At 39.7% G+C, this 18,291-nt stretch overlaps 1 protein-coding gene and 1 long non-coding RNA gene across 9 annotated transcripts; one reads left to right on the top strand and one right to left on the bottom strand.

Annotated features, from left to right (window-relative positions):
- Nucleotides 1-1,827: 1,827 nt before the first annotated feature.
- On the bottom strand, nt 1,828-6,040 carry LOC111244524 (uncharacterized). 6 transcript variants are annotated; one of them, XM_086980924.1, is made up of 5 exons: nt 5,561-6,040; nt 4,111-4,129; nt 2,975-2,999; nt 2,650-2,661; nt 1,828-2,412 (listed from the first exon to the last, which is right to left on the bottom strand). In XM_086980924.1, the coding sequence occupies exons 1-5, from the start codon at nt 5,575-5,577 to the stop codon at nt 2,036-2,038; spliced, it is 450 nt and encodes a 149-aa protein (XP_086837050.1). In that variant the 5' UTR covers nt 5,578-6,040; the 3' UTR covers nt 1,828-2,035. The 6 variants fall into 6 exon arrangements, 5 of the variants coding, with proteins under 5 accessions (XP_086837050.1, XP_022647483.1, XP_022647482.1 ...); XM_022791748.2 differs by having other exon boundaries at nt 4,111-4,231; nt 5,561-6,039; XM_022791747.2 differs by lacking the exon at nt 5,561-6,040 and adding an exon at nt 5,137-5,554 and having other exon boundaries at nt 4,111-4,231.
- A 6,382-nt stretch (nt 6,041-12,422) lies between these two features.
- Nucleotides 12,423-17,481, top strand: LOC147757815 (uncharacterized). Of its 3 annotated transcripts, none has more exons than XR_015322584.1 (5): nt 12,423-12,608; nt 13,869-14,046; nt 14,235-14,298; nt 14,454-15,252; nt 17,029-17,481. It is a non-coding gene; the product is annotated as an uncharacterized LOC147757815 (long non-coding RNA). The 3 variants fall into 3 exon arrangements; XR_015322585.1 differs by having other exon boundaries at nt 13,869-14,298; nt 14,454-14,626; nt 14,999-15,252; XR_015322583.1 differs by having other exon boundaries at nt 13,869-14,298.
- The last annotated feature ends 810 nt before the right edge of the window (nt 17,482-18,291 follow it).

Genomic DNA, 18,291 nt, shown 5'->3' with positions numbered 1-18,291 from the left:
ACTATAGCTTAAAGTGTTTAGATCTAGGTTTCTGAATCAGATCCGTCGGCCAGCTGTAAAAGTCCGCCTATAAACTTTCGACAAGAGGACGTATCTAGTTGAAATTATAGAAAAATTATTAGTTCGTTAATGATATGAAAGTATTGTGTTATTGCCGATCTGGCAGACCGAAGTAGCACTTAATGGGAATCTTCGTCTTCACTACATCAAAGAAGCAGATTTCTGTCTTGTTGGCATACTTTTTGGAACCACAAATAAGCTGTTCGTTGGGTTGGTCAGAATGGTTTTGTCGTTACTAATTTCATTACTAAGATAGCGGGCCACGTAGTAGTAAACATAAGTCAAGGGTCTTTGCTACCTCCATAGCAAACGCCTTCGCGAAAATCTTGCTCCTCAGTAAACTGCTACCATAACAACAAGAAAGATCGATTTAACATTTGCTATGGGTGTTTCGTTAAACAATTTAACAACAGCTAGACCCATCTATGATTGTTGGCCTAATTATTAAAGGGCTTTCAAGCGGTGTTCAGATGTTTCTCCTATCCTCTTAATATTCCAGCCCATATGTGAGCCTTCTTCCCAGAGTCATTGCCTAGGTTTAAGGGCGTATCTTTTGCTTTTCAATAATAGCCGTCCGGTCACTCAGCTACTGAGTTGCGTACTCGTCGATGTACGTAACGCTCCTCTAAAAATACCGCTCCGCAAAGACATTCTCTCGGTTCACCTCTTTCAACGAAATGCGCGCTCGCCATCGTCAGCCGAAACTCACTAGCTAGGACCACCCAGGCAGTACTGAAGGCGAAGACCAAACGAGACTTGACAGCAAGATTCTATTTCATCAGATTAGCACTCCGGTGAAGCTCGCCTTCAGGGTTCACTAGAGCTAACAACATAACTGTTGTCGACTGCTACTGGCAAAGACCTTATTGAGACATGGGCAGGACTCGACAACACGACGGTCCTATTGTTGTTAGTCCTAGTGTTAGGATTGCAGCCACCAGTGTGCCACCGACGACGTTAAGCATCTCGAAACATCCCGAAAAAACATCGAAATCTGCCATTATGTTAATGTGTGTTGATTGGATGTTGTCGTCGACAAGTTATGAAGTGGTGTCTTTTGTTGTGTCTTCAGTAACAAAAAATAACAATCACAGTAATAGGAACATAACTAGATGCGACACATAGACGCACGAAGAACAAACGAAAAGTAACATATATAAACATACAAAAGAATTTGAGCGAACGTTAGGCGATGCCGAGACTCTTAAGTCAGCGAATGTCATTAAATTGGATTGGTCACGAGTCGATAGAACGATATCGAACAGATACTTTGTTTTGGGTTAACGGCAAACTACTATATCTGAGCTACTGGCGACCTGGTTGCAACGAGTAACAACGTAAGTTCTTATAGCTTGTATATAGCTGGATATTTAAATAAAATGATATAAAAAGTGTGCTCCGCTTAATCTAACGCTGAAGCTTATTTATGATTTTATATATATATATATATATATATATGGACGAAACAAATGGGTGTCCTCTCCGCGATCTATCTAATAATATATATATATATATATATATATATATATATATATATATTATTAGATAGATCGCGGAGAGGACACCCATTTGTTTCGTCCATAGAATCAATGTGTCAGCTTTTTTGTGTAATTGTCACAGTTTGATATCTATCTATTGCTAATCTTATTGACTAGTTAGGTTACGTCCCCATATTTAAAAGTGAATTCTAGCACATAGTCTCAACCAGCGCCGACACAGATACGCTATCACCAATAACTAGACAATAAAACAAAGACAAATGCCGAGGAAGGTTGATAAGCCTTGAACGGACGCGTTTTTCTTGTTATTATTAGCAATAGTTGCGCGATTTGTTATGCGCCAACGAACTACCGACGCCGTATAGATCTTCAACGTATATCAACGTTGTAATTCTTCCTTCCGTTGAAGCTCGAAGTCAGATAGCTACATGAGCAAATTTTGTCTCTAGTCGAACGGTTCCGATGTTGGAGATCGATTACTGCTGGTAACCGCAGTCTTCTTCGCTACTTTGATCGACTGGAATAGGGGGCTGTGATTGTTGGACTGGCATGGGGCGCAACATGGGACCAGGTTTAGCTCGTTTTATACTCTGCTCGAGATTCGGTTTTGCAACAAGCTGCGAACTTTTGAGCCTGCCCAATTCACCCATACGGCACGCGCCCAACGTGCTGCCCATTAGTCGAGACCCTATCATATTAGCCTTCATCATTGAGCCTTGCAGGTTTGCCGTGCTAAGGACAGAACCACATGGGACAGAGCCTTTAAGACGTCTAGCCTCTTCGTGTGAGCTCCCGCTCAAAATAGACGCCACAGATTCATTTGATCTGGAGCCGCGAGTCGATTTTTTTTTGCCTAACCAAAAAACATGAACAGAAATTTATAATACAGTTATTAAGTATTAGGATTACAAATTGCTAGAATATGCATCTTCTACGAACGACAGAATGTTAATGAACAGTTGGAAAGAAGGATACTTCAGACCCTCGCGACCGTCTATAATTAATATCATATTAAGTAAAATAAAAAAAAAAAAGCATTTTAACATTTGTGTTAACCTGGAAGATAAGGCATTGGTGGGAAATTACTAACCTTTCGATTTTCCTGTAGAAACAAATTCCCGTATCACGTTAGTACATACAAATACAGAAACGTAGTTAATAAGATCTACTCGGTTAAGTTAGGAACTCCTGATACGGCCTTCGCCGGGTCCAGCATAGAGAGCAGCGCGTCAAGGAAAGCACATGTTTCCTATATCCTTAGCACAATACTAGAAAATCAATTGCTAAAATCGTCAAAGCTAACAAACATGTACAAATGTAGACTGTACAAAAAAAGCCAGGTTGGTCGCGTTATTTTTATTAAGTCGTTTGCACATCGTATATTCGTAGTCTGATCCGAACAAAATCTTTCCCACCTTTGCTGCTTTTCTTTTTCTTTTTCTGCAAAAGAGATCAATAAGAAAGAACCTCGTAAATAAAACTGTTTTGTTTCCTCTTTTAGTTTTCAGATATTTTTACTCCAATAATCCGTTTATAAGTTGTTTTCAGCTAAGTTGCCTTGTGTGTCTTTGGAATCAGCTTTTCGCCATTTTTATTGTTAAAATTGAAAAGCAAGGACACGCGATTCAGCACACCGCTGAACTGACATGATCCTTGCGGTCCTTGAACTAATACAGAACTCACGTTGTTATTTTTTTCGACCATGGTCTGATACAATGAGAAGGAAAGGGTATTTTTCTATTAAACTATTACACTAGTCCATTTTTTAGTACTGTTGCTAAAGACGTTTTTTTGCCAAATAAACTATTTGAAATGGATATACAATATGGGCAATAGGGAACCAGGTTAGGAGTCCAGCTAAATAAACTGAATCAAGAGCACAGGGACACACGCTTTTTTGTTTCCGAATCTCTCACACGGTACCGAACAACATGCAGCTACCATGACGGGCTTCAGAATGCTTACACTTTAAGTGAAGGGGTGTTTACGCCAATATAAGTAACGAAAAAGTAGTTTCGAGGGTATATTTGCTCCCGGAGTTACGACAAATCTCCGTTTTAAAACGACCATTTTTATGTATATCGCCCAATTCTATCGAACGAACGAAGCTATCCAACGGAAAGATACGAACAAGTAATCGGTTCCCACGACAATGCCAGATCACACGTAGCGAAAATCGCTAAAACAGCCACGCAGGATTTGGGTGAGACATTTTGTTGCACCCATCATATGCTTCAGACTACGGTCTGATGACATACCAATGGTATGTATACTTTTCCCAACTATTGACAAATTCGTAATCGTCCATCTTGCAATTGAAAAGCTGAATAATTTTTTTGGACGAGTTGCTTAACATCAAACCTGCAAATTTGTCGCGAAGTGGAGCAGATTGAACCCTAGAAAATCTAATTGGTCTCTATATAATAGAATTTTTTTTTTTAGTAGAAAGCGCTAAGCGGATAAAAATATATAAAAGATAAAAAAAAAAAAGAAAAAAACAATTTGACCGGATGCGAAAATCACAGACGAATAGATTGATCTTTGCACTTACCTCTTTTTTGTCGCGACCCCTGCCCAAATAATACATAAAGAATCATATTAATACGGTTTCGAGTGCTGAGAACGCAACGCTGACTGCTTTAAAGTCATCAGCAAGTCATTGGTGTATCAATCTATAAGGGAATAATTGATTTTCATTATTTATAAACGGATCCCTAATGTATGTAAATGATGAACATTCTGATGTAAGGTCTATCAATAGAATAGTAACCCTTTCATTGCTAAGTTACGTCTAATAGTTATTTTTTGGAACCTCAAGGGTTGTACTTAGTGCCGCGAGCCCGGCACAATACCCATGAAAAAAAAAACCAGCGCGTAGAGTAAAAATACAATCTCAAAATTATTCCGTGTTTTGCATACATGGCACATAATTTTCTAAGCATTTTTTTTATGCACATAATATCTTTATTGTCGTTTGTTTAGTCTGTCCTTGAGAAGAACTAATGAATAATTTACCTAAATAATGAACAACATAGCAAGTATTACGATGCTCTTTAGTCCAAACGCTACATAGGACAACACTGGAAAAAAAAAACGTCTCGAACGCTGTTTAATAAAATATTTCCACATCCGGTACTGCTGATAACAACATGAAACCCGAAGCATGATATTGAGATTTACGGCCAGATGTGAACCCGCACCCCTAAGTGTCATTTAGTTGACATTACTATCGCACCGTCACCCGAAGACACTATGAGAGTCTCCCCACTTGATAATCATGCCGACGGCTTATAAATTAGTCGCGCGACGCATACGATGCAAGAACATAATAATAAATAATACATAATAAATAACAATATAAAATAAAAAAACATAACAGAACGAAGTTGGCCGTGTCACGTTAAAAAAAAAAAGACTATTCCTGATCGAGCATTACCTGTCAGCTAGTGTACTGGACACACCGATCGAGCGCCCCTTTTCCTTTTCACCACTGCTAATTCTGTACCCAGCTTTTTTGCCCCCCCCCCCCCCCCCCCGTAAGTGTTACAATTTCTCGTAGCAGTGTCAACTCGCTCACCAGCTAAGCGCTAAATCGCTCATCTTGGCAAGCGTTTGATCTTCTGTGGTACGCGTCAGCGTGAAAGTCTTGCCGTTCCCACTACAACTATTTACTGCCATTAAACACCTATAATCTGTACCAAAAGCTACACGCAACGACAGCGGCAGCAGCAGCAACAGCAACAGCAACAACAACGGTAAAAGTGGAAGCCGGGTTAGCGGATCCTGAAAAGCCGACTTTCCCTACGAGTTTTCTCAAACTAGTTCTCTTCGGTTGCCATTTTGGTAGGACTGTTTCCTGCGAGAGCTTCACCAACGGTTCGAGACACACATCAGGGCTTCAGGTGACGTCCGCAGGCTGAACCGGAGTTTTCTAAAGAGATTTTGCATTACAAATTGTTAGACCACTTTCGTTGGCTACGTGCGCATTAGATAACACTTACTTGCTCCTTTTGGGCATCGCGCACCAGATGCTTCGTTTTCTCCCAGAGGTAAAGGTTATTCTAGCTGCAGGTGACCAGCATCGAGCAATTCCCAATTATGTTGCTCTTATCAGTAGAAAGCCTAATTCGAAGTAGGCATGCCAAATGCCTTCGTGATGGCACAAAGCTAACTTGTCTGTCTACAGAACATTGGGGACACTCATGGAGGGGTCATCTAGGTTCGAATTCGAGCGGAGACACGGTTTATTTGGTGCTGCTAGAAAGAGCCGCTGCGACCTGGGGCAATTACTAAGGCGAAAGTACCAAATTTCACTGGCAACTTTATTCAGTTTGATTTAGACAGACGTACATAGTTCAGGGGTGCGATCGTTTTAAAATTCCCCTTTTTCTGTTGTTCTCTTCCTAAAAGTAACACAGCCGTCCAGTAAGCGGCTCCGAAGGTTAACGAGTAGTTAGAAAACGTGTATTTTTAGCTAACCTAACCCCTGTCACAGCGAATTCACGTCGCAATAAAGGTGTTATTCTTTTGACGTCTATTCAAAGAGACGTTTGCAAGACAGCGGTGTTGTTGAAGTTGGCTGCTGGGTCCAGGAATGAAATGTGAAGATAGGTCAGTGTTGTGGGCCAGAGTTGACTGGCAGTCAGGGGTGTAAATTCTATTATAGGGGTTGAAGTATACGCTATAAATGCGTTTGGCACAAGGCTAGCCAGTGTAAGCAGAATTGCTAAAGGTATATGTCCCCGATACGTAGACAGCCTATACAAGCCTTTGCGGAAGTCATACATTAATATTGTTGATTCACGTTACTATTACCAATTATAGCGTTTCTAAGTAGTCGCCTGGTTCTAGGAATCCCTGGTTCAAGTCCCCAAACGACAAATCTTACGCAAGCTATGTGGATAAAAAAAAAAACAAAAAAACAAAACAACTTTCTTATATAAACAGTGGCCTACAAAGATTTGCCTGGACTAATTATGTTCGGTAATTCGTAATAATTTTTAGGCTTCTCATTATACCCCGTGTGGCTGTTGGTGTTATAATTTCGTATCAATAAACTTAGTCCCCCATGAGAAGAAGGATGGCAACACGAACACTAACGATAAACATCTGTTTATTATTAGCTTGATCTTGTAAACATTTAATCCACTGGCTAGAGCATTGTTCAACAAGTGGCATATATGAATTGTATTTGTTATTTGTAGCGCTTTCTTTCTGTTTTAATGCAGACGACCTAAATGGCTTATGCCTTCGAATGCGATGCGGCCGGAGTCGGTGATCTCTACCCCTGACCCCTTTTAGCGACGCGGCACCCGTGCAGGCCTACCTAGTTCTAACTTGCAGGGCCTAGTGCTATGACATGCAACCAGAGTTTTGTGTCGTCAGATACAGTGAGGTTTAACTTTTTAAGCAAAGTTCATTTTTGCGAATGTTTAGTGTTGCTAGGGCAAGGCATGAGTATGGAATAGTGCGAGATGAATTTCGGTATCAAACACAGAAATTCCGTGGCACAATATTTAAAAGGGCCGTGAAAATAACTTTTTGGCTCAGGTTAGCGTAATTTATATCGCAAAAACTGTTTAGATAAAAAAATATAGATAGATTGTGTAGGAATATTGACGAACGTCAGTCGCATTTGGGACAATTCGAGAGATGCTCGGAACTATCGTTAGATCCATTACATCCCAAACAGCTGTCAGCTACATCACCCAAGTTAGCACTAGGGCAAATGTAAGTTATCCTGTATTATTAGTGAGCTATTGTTAGCCGAAGACATTTCCAAACCTGTATATCGTGTATATATCAATACTGCAGACAGTGCTTGTGAGCTTTGTTCTTGTGAAGTAGAAATATCTCTATCGTTCTTGATCTCTACAAGATCTAAAACTTCATCATACACACCTGACGACAAGGGCTTCAATTTGATGAAAGTGTCATTCAAGATGTCTCAGATTTTGTCCTCGGGACAAATCTATACTGTTCCATGGTTTCTGTTGCTCGTTTTTACCCCTACTTACTTATTTTTCTCGCAGTTTATTAAGATAATATCTAGTGAAATCTGTCATTAACGATTAGGCTGAAAATAGCATCAAACAATAATAGAAGCGACGCAACGTTAACGTATGTAGCACAACGTATCAATAATGTACAGTGCTTCGTCTCATTCATTTGCCAGCTGGGATATTCTCATGGCGTGAGTTTTACGTGACGTCAATTGCCGTGCGTAGCGGACGAAATGAGCAATCGTGGTCAGCACCTTTCAGTTGGGGCTTGGGCGTCACCTTCCGGCGTCTTTTTCACTCAGTACGGTCAAGGCTAGGGCGCCCTCTGTAGTCCGTGCGAGGACGCCACTGATGCCTAAAATGAACCCTGTACCAATCTAAACAAAGGTTAACCGTAACACTTAACCAACCCAACGTCCACACTATACATGGGCATTGCCATGTTGTTCCACTAGCAAGAGGTAAAACTACGATGCATCAATTGCATCCGTGTTAGTCAAATGCATCGCTTGTTTTGGGCAGACGGTCAAGTACGTATCGTTACGATATATAGGACGCGACAGATATGATTAAACAAAAAAAAAAAAGTATCCTTTGAATGTCTACAGGTTCCAGGCTAATTAGTGCTTATATTCGTTTGGAAGATGGTGTGTATTAGCTATGGGGCGTAAAAGCTGGCTTAAATATCAGCTCAACGTTGCGAATGAGAAACACAAAGAAAGTCATCATATGCTTATTAACTATACACATGGTTTTCCAAAGGTTTTGACAACCTAGGCAAAACTGTACCAATTACATAGGTGCGACTAACTGATTGGAATGGCAGGTCAAGCTCAATAACCTCTGTGGTCGGCTACCTCAAACAGCTCTGAAATTAAACGACTGTTTCGATGCTCCTGCCTTAGCCGAACGTTCTAGCTTCAAATGGCTGGCGACGCTTTCAAGTACGAAATGGAGCCTCTTCATTTGCTTTCGTGGTGAGATCCCAGCGCAGTTGCTGTCCTTAAGTTCAACAGGCCAAGAAGTTACCACTGCGCCATAGCAATGATAATAGCAGAAAACATTATCTTATCTATTATTAGAAACTTCACCAGGCGTATTTAGCATCGTCCAGGCTGCTCTTTACCATTGATGTAACGACAATGTCAGTTCGTTGACTTTAGTTCAGTTCCGCTGCAGGGAAGAGGGCATCCGTTAAGTAGTTAATGAAAAACAACTGTTCTTAGGGCGATAATATATGTACATATATTTGTCATTATAATATTGTAGCTTCAACGGCTTGCAAGCCCTTTGGATGAAAACCGTTTGTTTAGCTACCTTTGAGCAGTACGAAATATGCTTAATTAGTTAATATACTTATACAGATGACTCACGAGAAAAACAAACGTCTCTTGTTGTTTATATATCAGCGCTATACATTGTATTACTTGTTATGCTATTAACTATATTATAATTGTTGACTGATGATATGTGGCTTCTTTCATTTTCATCCTCGTAACGAAAACCCGAATGAAGCTCGTTTCGCTGCGAAGCTCGAGACGGTCTGAAAAATTTTCGGCGATGGCCTCCAGAATGCGTGCGCAGTCTTTTCGGACGGCGAAAATGATACCGTTAATGCGAGCATAACTGATAGTGATTTGGATGATTCCAGATTTTCCGCTGAAACCCAAAAAAAAAAAGCAGAAAACACTTATGGCGAATACACTGGAGCTGACGAAAAAAATTCTCGAGGTAAATTAAGCTAAATGTAAATCTACATATGATGAAATATATTGTTCAAGTTTTACTTGTACCAAGCTGGTACTCCTTTTTCCGTTCATGCAGTGCTAAGTGCAACAATGGCATGGATCTGTGGATTACCTAGCTCGAGTAACTTTCTGCGCAAGACCATGCCACAAATTCAGGAGCTGCATGTTCTACAAAACTGATCTTGTTTATTGCAATTTAGGAGGTTTGTTTAGGCGATCGCTGATTTCTAGTTCGAGACATGCTGGAGTTAATTAAGTGTTTTTTGAGGACACATAGTCAAGTTGAACGTAGAAAATTTAAGGGGGAAAATAAAAAAAAAGAAGGCCATCGTTCTATCTTTATTATCATAGTTTATTGCTTTCCAGTTTTTCAAAGGTTTTCGTTTGTCTAAGAAAATATACGAGGACCTCTGCAGCTACCAACGCGATGGACTTGCCTGGATGCACCTATCGTTCGGACGTAAATGCAAGGGCGGACTTCTATGCAACGAGACAGGTTTGGGTAAAACTATTAAAGTCATTATCTTCCTATAACTTTTTCTCTTTGTCTCTTGCTGCAGTTCAGAATTCGTAAAGTTTCGCATCTCATGGATGTAACGCGGTCCCGACGATGGGTGAAGCTGCAACAAAACTGGTATTTTAAGCCAGCTTTAGAGGAACCACGTAATTGAATTCGGCTATTCACTCCAGAGATCTTCTCAGAGATCGTTTTCTCAAAAAAGGTGTCTATTTGCACAGCGGAAATGATACCTATGACCTAAAAGGTCAGGTCGCTAAAAAGACCTATTTTGGAGTGTTGAGATGTTACCTAGAGGAAGAAAAATGCCACGATATGCAAACAATAAAGGTTGCATGGCTATGAAGCCAAGCACATGCATCTCATGGTTCCGGTCGTAGTGAAGCCTGATATAATGCTACGACTAAAAGCTGTGAGATCCTAAGCTTAAGGTTGACTAAGGAAAAAAAAACCAATGCACACTGCTTGTGGAAGATCCTTAAACAATGTACACTATTAGAAAATGATATTCAGATCTATGACAACAAATTTAAGCTCGCCATATATCCTAAAATTTGTAACGTATAATTTTATTCATTTCTGTCAGTACATCCTGCTATATACCTATTTGCCATATATCCTATCAATTGAGAAACTCGTTATTTAGCTATCTTTTTTAATGAATAGAACAATTAAATATATTGTTGTTTTTGGCCAGTTGACTTCTCATTAAGTTTATCATTATGATTATCATTTGACTTGGTCTTCTTAACGACTAATACGTTACTCATGGACAGGTTAATATGAATAGCATGCCCACATGTGTCGTTTATTTAACCGTTGGGGGCATCATTGATTGTTATGTCTCCTTCACTCATTTGATATTGAAGGACAGGGTTTAAACGGTGCGCCCCGCGCCTAAATAAATATCCTTGATTATCATCACGGAATGGAAAAAGAATGACAACTTGTTCTTGAAGAGGTTAGCTTTTTAGTTGTATCGTTTCAAAAGAAAAGAGCATGTTCCGACATTACATGCTCATGACTAATTAAACCTTACAGCTGGGACTTTTCCAGCTTAAATGCTCGCTTTAGTTCTATGGTATCCTAGGTTAACTCGACAGAATGTCGGCAACAGATTCGTGACTGATCATTTTTTTTTTTATCTATTGCCGAACAGTCATCGGTTGTCCAGAGGGTTCATTAGTTTGTATGGTGAGTCAAAAGAAACTCATCGTTTACTAGCACGTATTAGCACTGCACTTTAGTACCTGTGAAGGTTAACAAAGTGGAGACGATCCTAATCCTATTCACTTCTCACCAGCTAAATTGTAGGTCTACGCTTTGGTTTATATGTTTTTGACGATCTCCGAGCGATGAACGCCGATGGCACCATTGTTTTGAGATTGCTGGAGAATCGTGTGAATAATTTCATTATAAAAAATACCGAAATGTCTAGATGGGACCACGTGGTGCTCGACGAAGTTCAACAACTCAAGCACAGATCTATACGAAGTTCTTATAAACGTTGAGTCCTCAAATCGTCTCGTGAGTAGTTGTCTCTACAAAATTGTTGGCTTGGTGATTTCTTCATTTTCGGACAGAACTAATGAATAAGCTATAACCGTTCATATCTACTGATCAAAATAATTGTAGGATAACTGATGTAAAAATGACTTATTGCAACTGGTCTCCTCCAGATATTAGCGGACACTGACTTGCAAAATAACGTATCCGAAGTTTGAAGCTACATTAACTTAGCTCGAAAATTTGAAATTTAATAAACCGCGAAAATTCGGCCAGGTGCACCTCACAGCTCTCCACCTCATTCCGTACATCCTTATATACATAAAGTTTATCCTCATTATTGCGGGGACATTTCATATCAATCTAAGTAAATGGTTAAAGTTGTACGGCAGCTACCGCCGCTGTGTAAGCGGTGCTTCAGGCAGGCGGCTGGCGTTCCCCTCTAGCACGAACGAAGCCTGCGTCTACAGCAGGTTTCGAATCTAGACCCTTTACAACATCTTCTTGGATTTAATAGGTAAGTACGTTGTGAAAATTCTAAGGGGACTGCTGATATCTACTTAATGCTTTGTTTTCGATTCGAATCGTCGTGCCTACAATAGCTTCGTAATACTCGATACACGCCCGACGAGGTTCCCTTGTCGGGCCACAGTCGGGGAAATAACAAATGAACTTATTTCAAATGAGCCGAGAAAGAACTTGCTGCCTGCCGTCTGTTATCTGATCTACAAACAACTGCCAGTAATCAAGGGATAAAGCATGTGGCTACAAAGAAACAATACAATATTTATAAAGACGCTCTAATTATCGTTCTGAATCGAAAACCGATTACAAGACCTCTTCACAGACATCTTCATGCGTATATTTGTTCTATACTTTAGCATTGCTTTTGTTGGTAAGACGGATAAACTTTTTGAAGTTCGATATTATGCATCGCTTTGGACGGCTGTTGGCAGCGTAAAACAAACCATGTGTCTATGTATGTGCTGTCCTAAATTAATACCTTCACCCTGACAACTAAGTTCGCCTAAGTGTACTAGGCAGGCACGTTACCCCTTCCGTTGTCGTTGTTGTTGGAGCAATTGTACTGAAGTTGTATTAAGACTGTAAACCTCTTTGTGTAAAATTAGCGATTCATTCGCAGGCACGATGGGTCAACAATCCGCAATGTCATCTTACCGAGAAAATTTTGTATACGTGTCACGCCATACAAAGGACAAAGTGCCCAGTCACAAAGCTGGACCCAAATTTTAGACCAGTGGACCATTGACACGCTGTAAGTATGATTTTTGCACGATAAATATCGTTCTCGAGTCTGCTACTTTATTCATATCAGACTGATCTGTACATTAGCATCTGTTGGTTGTAGCTACGTAGGACTCGTCTCATGCTTGAAATTATCCGTTATGATATTTGTGGCCTTTGTACATGTAATTTACATTGCGGATGGTGTAAGATTTATACGGTGTATTCTATTATATAAGGCCATGTGAGTATACGTATAAAAACAGTTTGAATGTGTGTAACTTAAAAACGAGATGTGGTGATTTTGTGGACAACCCTCTCAGAATCACAGGAGCAGGCATATACGGATCAAACTATGGACGAAAGGCACCTTATGCATGTTAAAGCCCTAAAAAGGATCGGCGACTATCCGCCATTCTTGTTTTTTGCCAGCAAAACAAAAATGGAGACCAGAATAAACCATACTTACACATCATTTTTCACCTATGTTTTCAGGTATCGCTAAACAAAGAGCAAAATAGCTTATGTTTGAATCACAAGTTCTTTTCTTCTATATCTAGAATGGAACTTGTGTATAAGTACTTCACTTGACCACTCTCCGTTTGTCAAGTGGCATCAACTTAATACGTCGTTGTCCACTGATAACTGCTAACAACGAATAGTTCCAGTGAATTTCTAATCAAAATGTTTAGATCGGCAAATTTACTGTTTAACCATGACGACAGTTTTTAGTTAATGGGGTTGTACAATGTAAATCAAAAGAAACACTTTAGGTAAAATGCTTCTTACCTAGATATGTGCGTTTGCCTTAGACTGCCTTAAGACATTGGCGTATTCGCCAAAGGTGATGGGAACCGGCGTAGGAGCAGAAACATTTGGCTTCTATCCCCAGCTAAAGCTGACAACCCCTTAGAATCATCAGAGTTGAACTGCATAACACCAACGCTTTGTGTAAGCATATATGGCGCATTGTACAGCGTATCTTGTATACGTCAATCTAGAAGGAATGGGGGTGTCACGTTCATAAGACCACCTACGTATCTTTCGTGCGTAACTATTGTTTATGAGAAACCTCTTTCATAGTGGCCTTAAGACCAACCTATGCACTCGCTACAAAGATGATTAGCTCTGAACCCAAAATGATGATCTATAGGATCAGTATTGTGCAGCTGGGCGAGGTCGACAGGCGATTCGTTTCGGTCCATTACCTAGTTTTTAGCCGAAAATAGAGTTATTGACGGTAGACAGCTTTGCTTATCGTTTAAGCGTCGGTTACATTTTATGTTCACAGATTCATTTGGATTACTCTCCACCAGTAATGAGGCCAACGACAGCGAGACCACCTCCGAAGACGCCCATGAAGGTAGTCTATTGTTTTTCTATGGCTTCAGCGTCGAGCGTCTCGTACAGGAGTGCAGCAAACTGAGGACCTCTCCTCTTGACACTTCTTACTGATTTTGACGCAAACGGTAACTGGGATTTTCAAGTTTATGATTTGGCAGTGCGGCTGGATTATAGATTGCCTTATATATATGAGACCCACCGATGTTTATCGTCATTCAGTTTGCTAACCGCAGTAATACAATGGATCACCGACGGTTCTAAGCGGTAGGTTATATACGACACAGCTGGCTGTCACATAAACGTTGATTTTCAGCGAGCTGAACAAAATCAATGGACGGATCTTATCAGGACCAGATCGGTTCTTTTTGTTGTAGTATGTAAGTATTACGTATGTTATTATGTATGTTATTAATTATTACGTATGTTATTAAGTATTACGTATGTATGTTACGACGATGGCTAGAATGACGAATTTCCTACAGCAGTTACACAAGTATATTAGTACACTATTAATACAAACCCCGCATTTTAGGACACCTTGCGATTTGTTCGTCGGGCGTCGTCTTCGAAATTCTCGAACGTCTCATGAAAGGAAAAAATCCCTTGTGGACGCATAGATTCATCAAGCAAAGTCGCCGAGCGGGACGTAATAGCCGAGATGTTTCAAAATGACGTTGAATGACTGTTGAGCATGTTTCTAAGCAAGTACGCATGACCATTTATAACACTCGTGTATAATGCCGTTTGAATGGTTTAACTAGTAATCCTAATCGTGTGTTTCGATAATTGGTATCAATAACTGTTTATATACATTTGAAATACGACTATTACCCAAGGGCATTCCCGAGAATAAACTACTTAGCGGTTCGGAGCCCCATAAACAATGCCGTTCCATATGGTCATCGCTGCAATTTAGTGTGGAAGAAGATTATTTTGAAGATTTTGAAGAAAAGCCATCTCTGAAGTTTTTGTTGTATGTTTATACAATACATATACATACAGTGTACATACATCGAATATGACTGTCAAGAGACTTTTGTCCCGTCCTGTATATTAACTCATTGTTGCCCTTGCCAGCATTTTCTCAGTGCGTCATATTACAGATGATATCGGGTTCTATGCTCACAGCGGCTAATCACGCCATTATCTATGATCGGAGCTGGAACTCGACAATAGACCTGAAGGTCGTCGAGAGTGTGCGTGAAATCGACCAAAGAGATAACGTCCAAGTCTATTACCTCGTGACGTGTGGCACAGTCGAAGAAAAGATGTATGCGAACAATCACGGAAGGTAAACCAGCAGTAGAGCCAAAGCGGAGAACTCTTGCGAGGTACGAAATCTCAAAATGTCTCTGGTTAACCTACGTAAATATATTATTAAAACGGCACGTAAACGATGAGTCTTCCCATGTTAATCAGCGTTAGTGGATTCTCGTTTAAGTTGTTATCGGCACATCAGTTTACCTTTATAGTAGTCAATACATGTACGCTGTTGTTTTGTTGGAACTTTTCCAATTGATTTGCCTCTCTGCCTTTTCCCTTTAAAGGTCCATTGACATACCTATAGTACTTAAAACGGGCTTTCTCTTTGGAACTGCTCGTGCTTCTACGAAAATTAAGGACTTGTTGTATTATAATAAGCCTAGCTACGATCTTCCGTCGGTAATGCAGTGGTAACGTGTTCGACTGATAAACTTAGGACACTTACTCATGAGATGGCCTGGGCTCAAAACCAAGCGCAACACACTTTGTTTTGTGTTGTTAAAAGCTAATCATTTAAAGCAGTGCTTAAACAAATTAAAAATTGTGTTAAGCTTGGCCGAACCGATCAGGTGTAACCACGACTCTTCAAGACCTATTCGTAGCAAAAGACCTCCTGTTTCTATCTTGAAAGATATTTCAACGATGACGAATTAGAACAGTTGTTCCAGTTTGATTTTTCTTTGAAATCGAAAACGTTGGAGAAAACTAACCACTTAAAGGAGCCACGTGAGGTCCCTGATAATATTCGAACTCACATCGAGAGCTCGATGGCCGGCTCAACTGCCGGCCTATCAGTACTATAAATCTATGCTGTCCGTTTAGGAGCTCTCTTACACCTGTCGTAAACAGAATCTGTCATATAACAGCATGTAAGGTAAACATGAAATTTTTTCTTGAAAACTCTAATTGGAAAGGGCCGAAGCACTGCGTTGTAGCGATACAGATCAGATCCCTGCTGCAAACAAAGCAATAAACTTTGTCGTGTTTAGTGCAAGTACATTTTAATATACTCGACGATATATTAAACCCCTGTTATTAATCGGTAGAAGTCATATTACAGATTAACTGACTGGTAGATTCATTGATTGGGTGGTAAAAGCATGTAACGTCTTTAATTGTAAGGGCCAATACAACCAAATAACAACCACAAACTACCATAACATGTTGTGTCCCCTTCATTAGCTCAGCAATGTGCATTCTCTTACGGCATGTCCTTTGTTTTCTGGATCAAAGGGGTCATTTTGCCTAAACCGCCTCTACAATAAATCAGCTTTTTTCCTTATTTAATTTCGGCACAATTCATTTTTCTTAGAAGCGCTGATGTTGTAGTATCGCTCTAAGTATTTTTAATCTCCGATTTTATACAGACGTACAATATTTATATAATATTCATTTACTCTACAACGTTGTATGTCTTTATGGGGCTACGAAACTTATACTATATGACAAGGACGAAAGGTGACTTCCGTTATTGCAGCGTTTCACAAAGCAAAAACAACTAAAATATAAGTTAATTGTAGAAAATTACATAAAAATAACATGAAGAATGACTAACCGCTCAAGTTGCTTTGATCATATATATAACGAAAAAAATTACTTGTCGTCTGGCCGCAACACGATTCATCTCGGACGTCTTTTGTAAGTTATTTACTAATTGTCTTTGCTATTTGTGTACGTGGTTCGCGGTAATTATTAGATTGAGCACCTTATAAAAAAGATACCTGAATTGTGCACCGGCACAATTTCGAAACGTATTGTGGTATGCAATAGTGTTTTCAATGGGTGCTAGGTATTACTTTCGCCTAAATCATGAATTTCTTATTGTTTGATTAATAAAATTACAGATTCCTGAATTTATGCGAATGGAATATTTTCGAATAGTCGCTCTCATGTCCGGGTCAACGAAACGCCTTTGCCAATAAACAAACGTGTGTTACTGAGTGTAAATTGACCATAGCTATTATTATTCATCTGGCAAATCAATGATAATTTTGCTTTACAAAAATTCTATTTTGTGAAAACAGGTACCAGTAGATGAATCAGACATTATTATTTCATTAGTAATCCTTCGGCCGATTAACAGCGCGACGTCTACGGAGCGTTGAACGTCTGTTTTATTTAGAACAATGATTCCAGGGTCGGCTCAAATTCCCTTTATGTCACTTCATGAATAAATCCCATTGAGTCATTCAGATGCGTAACAATCGATCTATAGAACAGTTATAGTGGTAGCTGTCGCTTTCTTCCTTGGGACCTCTAAAAAGAATAAGCCCATAAATTACCTATGGAACGTTTAGCTGCAGCTCCAAATCGCCTCACTCAAGAGAGCTTAATTATGAGAGCAAATAATGATCCTGGATATTTTTTGCAACATACACCTGATGCAGCTGGAGCTAGGTTAGATTCAGCATTAGATTCTGTGCTCCTGGAAAAATTTAGCGAGTATCCTTCGGGCGTAAGTTTAAAAAAACTTCATCACAACATTTAAAAAAATGTTGTGATCCCGTTAGCTGTTACTTCACTGATACGCTAACAGCCGATAAAGCATGTTCTGTATACAATGAGATGATACACATTGTTTTTGCCACTATCACATGTTGTTAAGTGACATCAGTTCATCGATATTACGTAAGCCTCATATTCAGTAGAACGTCTGTATAGGTACGATTAACATTCTGAAGCTGAGCCTACGGCAGTCGAAGGAGATACGTTACTGCTTTACCCGAGCTGTTTGAAGTTGTAACTCTTGCTCCAACAAAAATCTATAATATAAGCTGTACAATAGCGGTTTTTTTTTGTAATCCATGCTTCATATAGTGTTAGTGTTTTTTTTTCAAATTACTTTAACTTAACGCTGACTATTTTATAGTAAAATCAGATGATGGGAAGAGGACTAAAATTCACACCAAAGAGTGTGGCTTCTGTCAGATTGATTTACTCAGTTCCTGGCGCGATGAAATAGTAACGTGTCTACCTAAGGTAAACTTAGAGACATATAGGCGGTGGTGGCCGGGATTTGAAAGCGGGCGTAGATGCACATTGTTTCGCGCTGAAGAGCGCAATACCATACAGCAGTATCGGTCGTAGAACTCGAAACATTGATTTTT

This window comes from Varroa destructor, unplaced genomic scaffold (genome assembly GCF_002443255.2).
Source record: "Varroa destructor unplaced genomic scaffold, Vdes_3.0 BEIS01000002.1, whole genome shotgun sequence".
Lineage (NCBI taxonomy): Eukaryota > Metazoa > Arthropoda > Arachnida > Mesostigmata > Varroidae > Varroa > Varroa destructor.
This window is presented reverse-complemented; position numbering and strand designations above follow the sequence as displayed.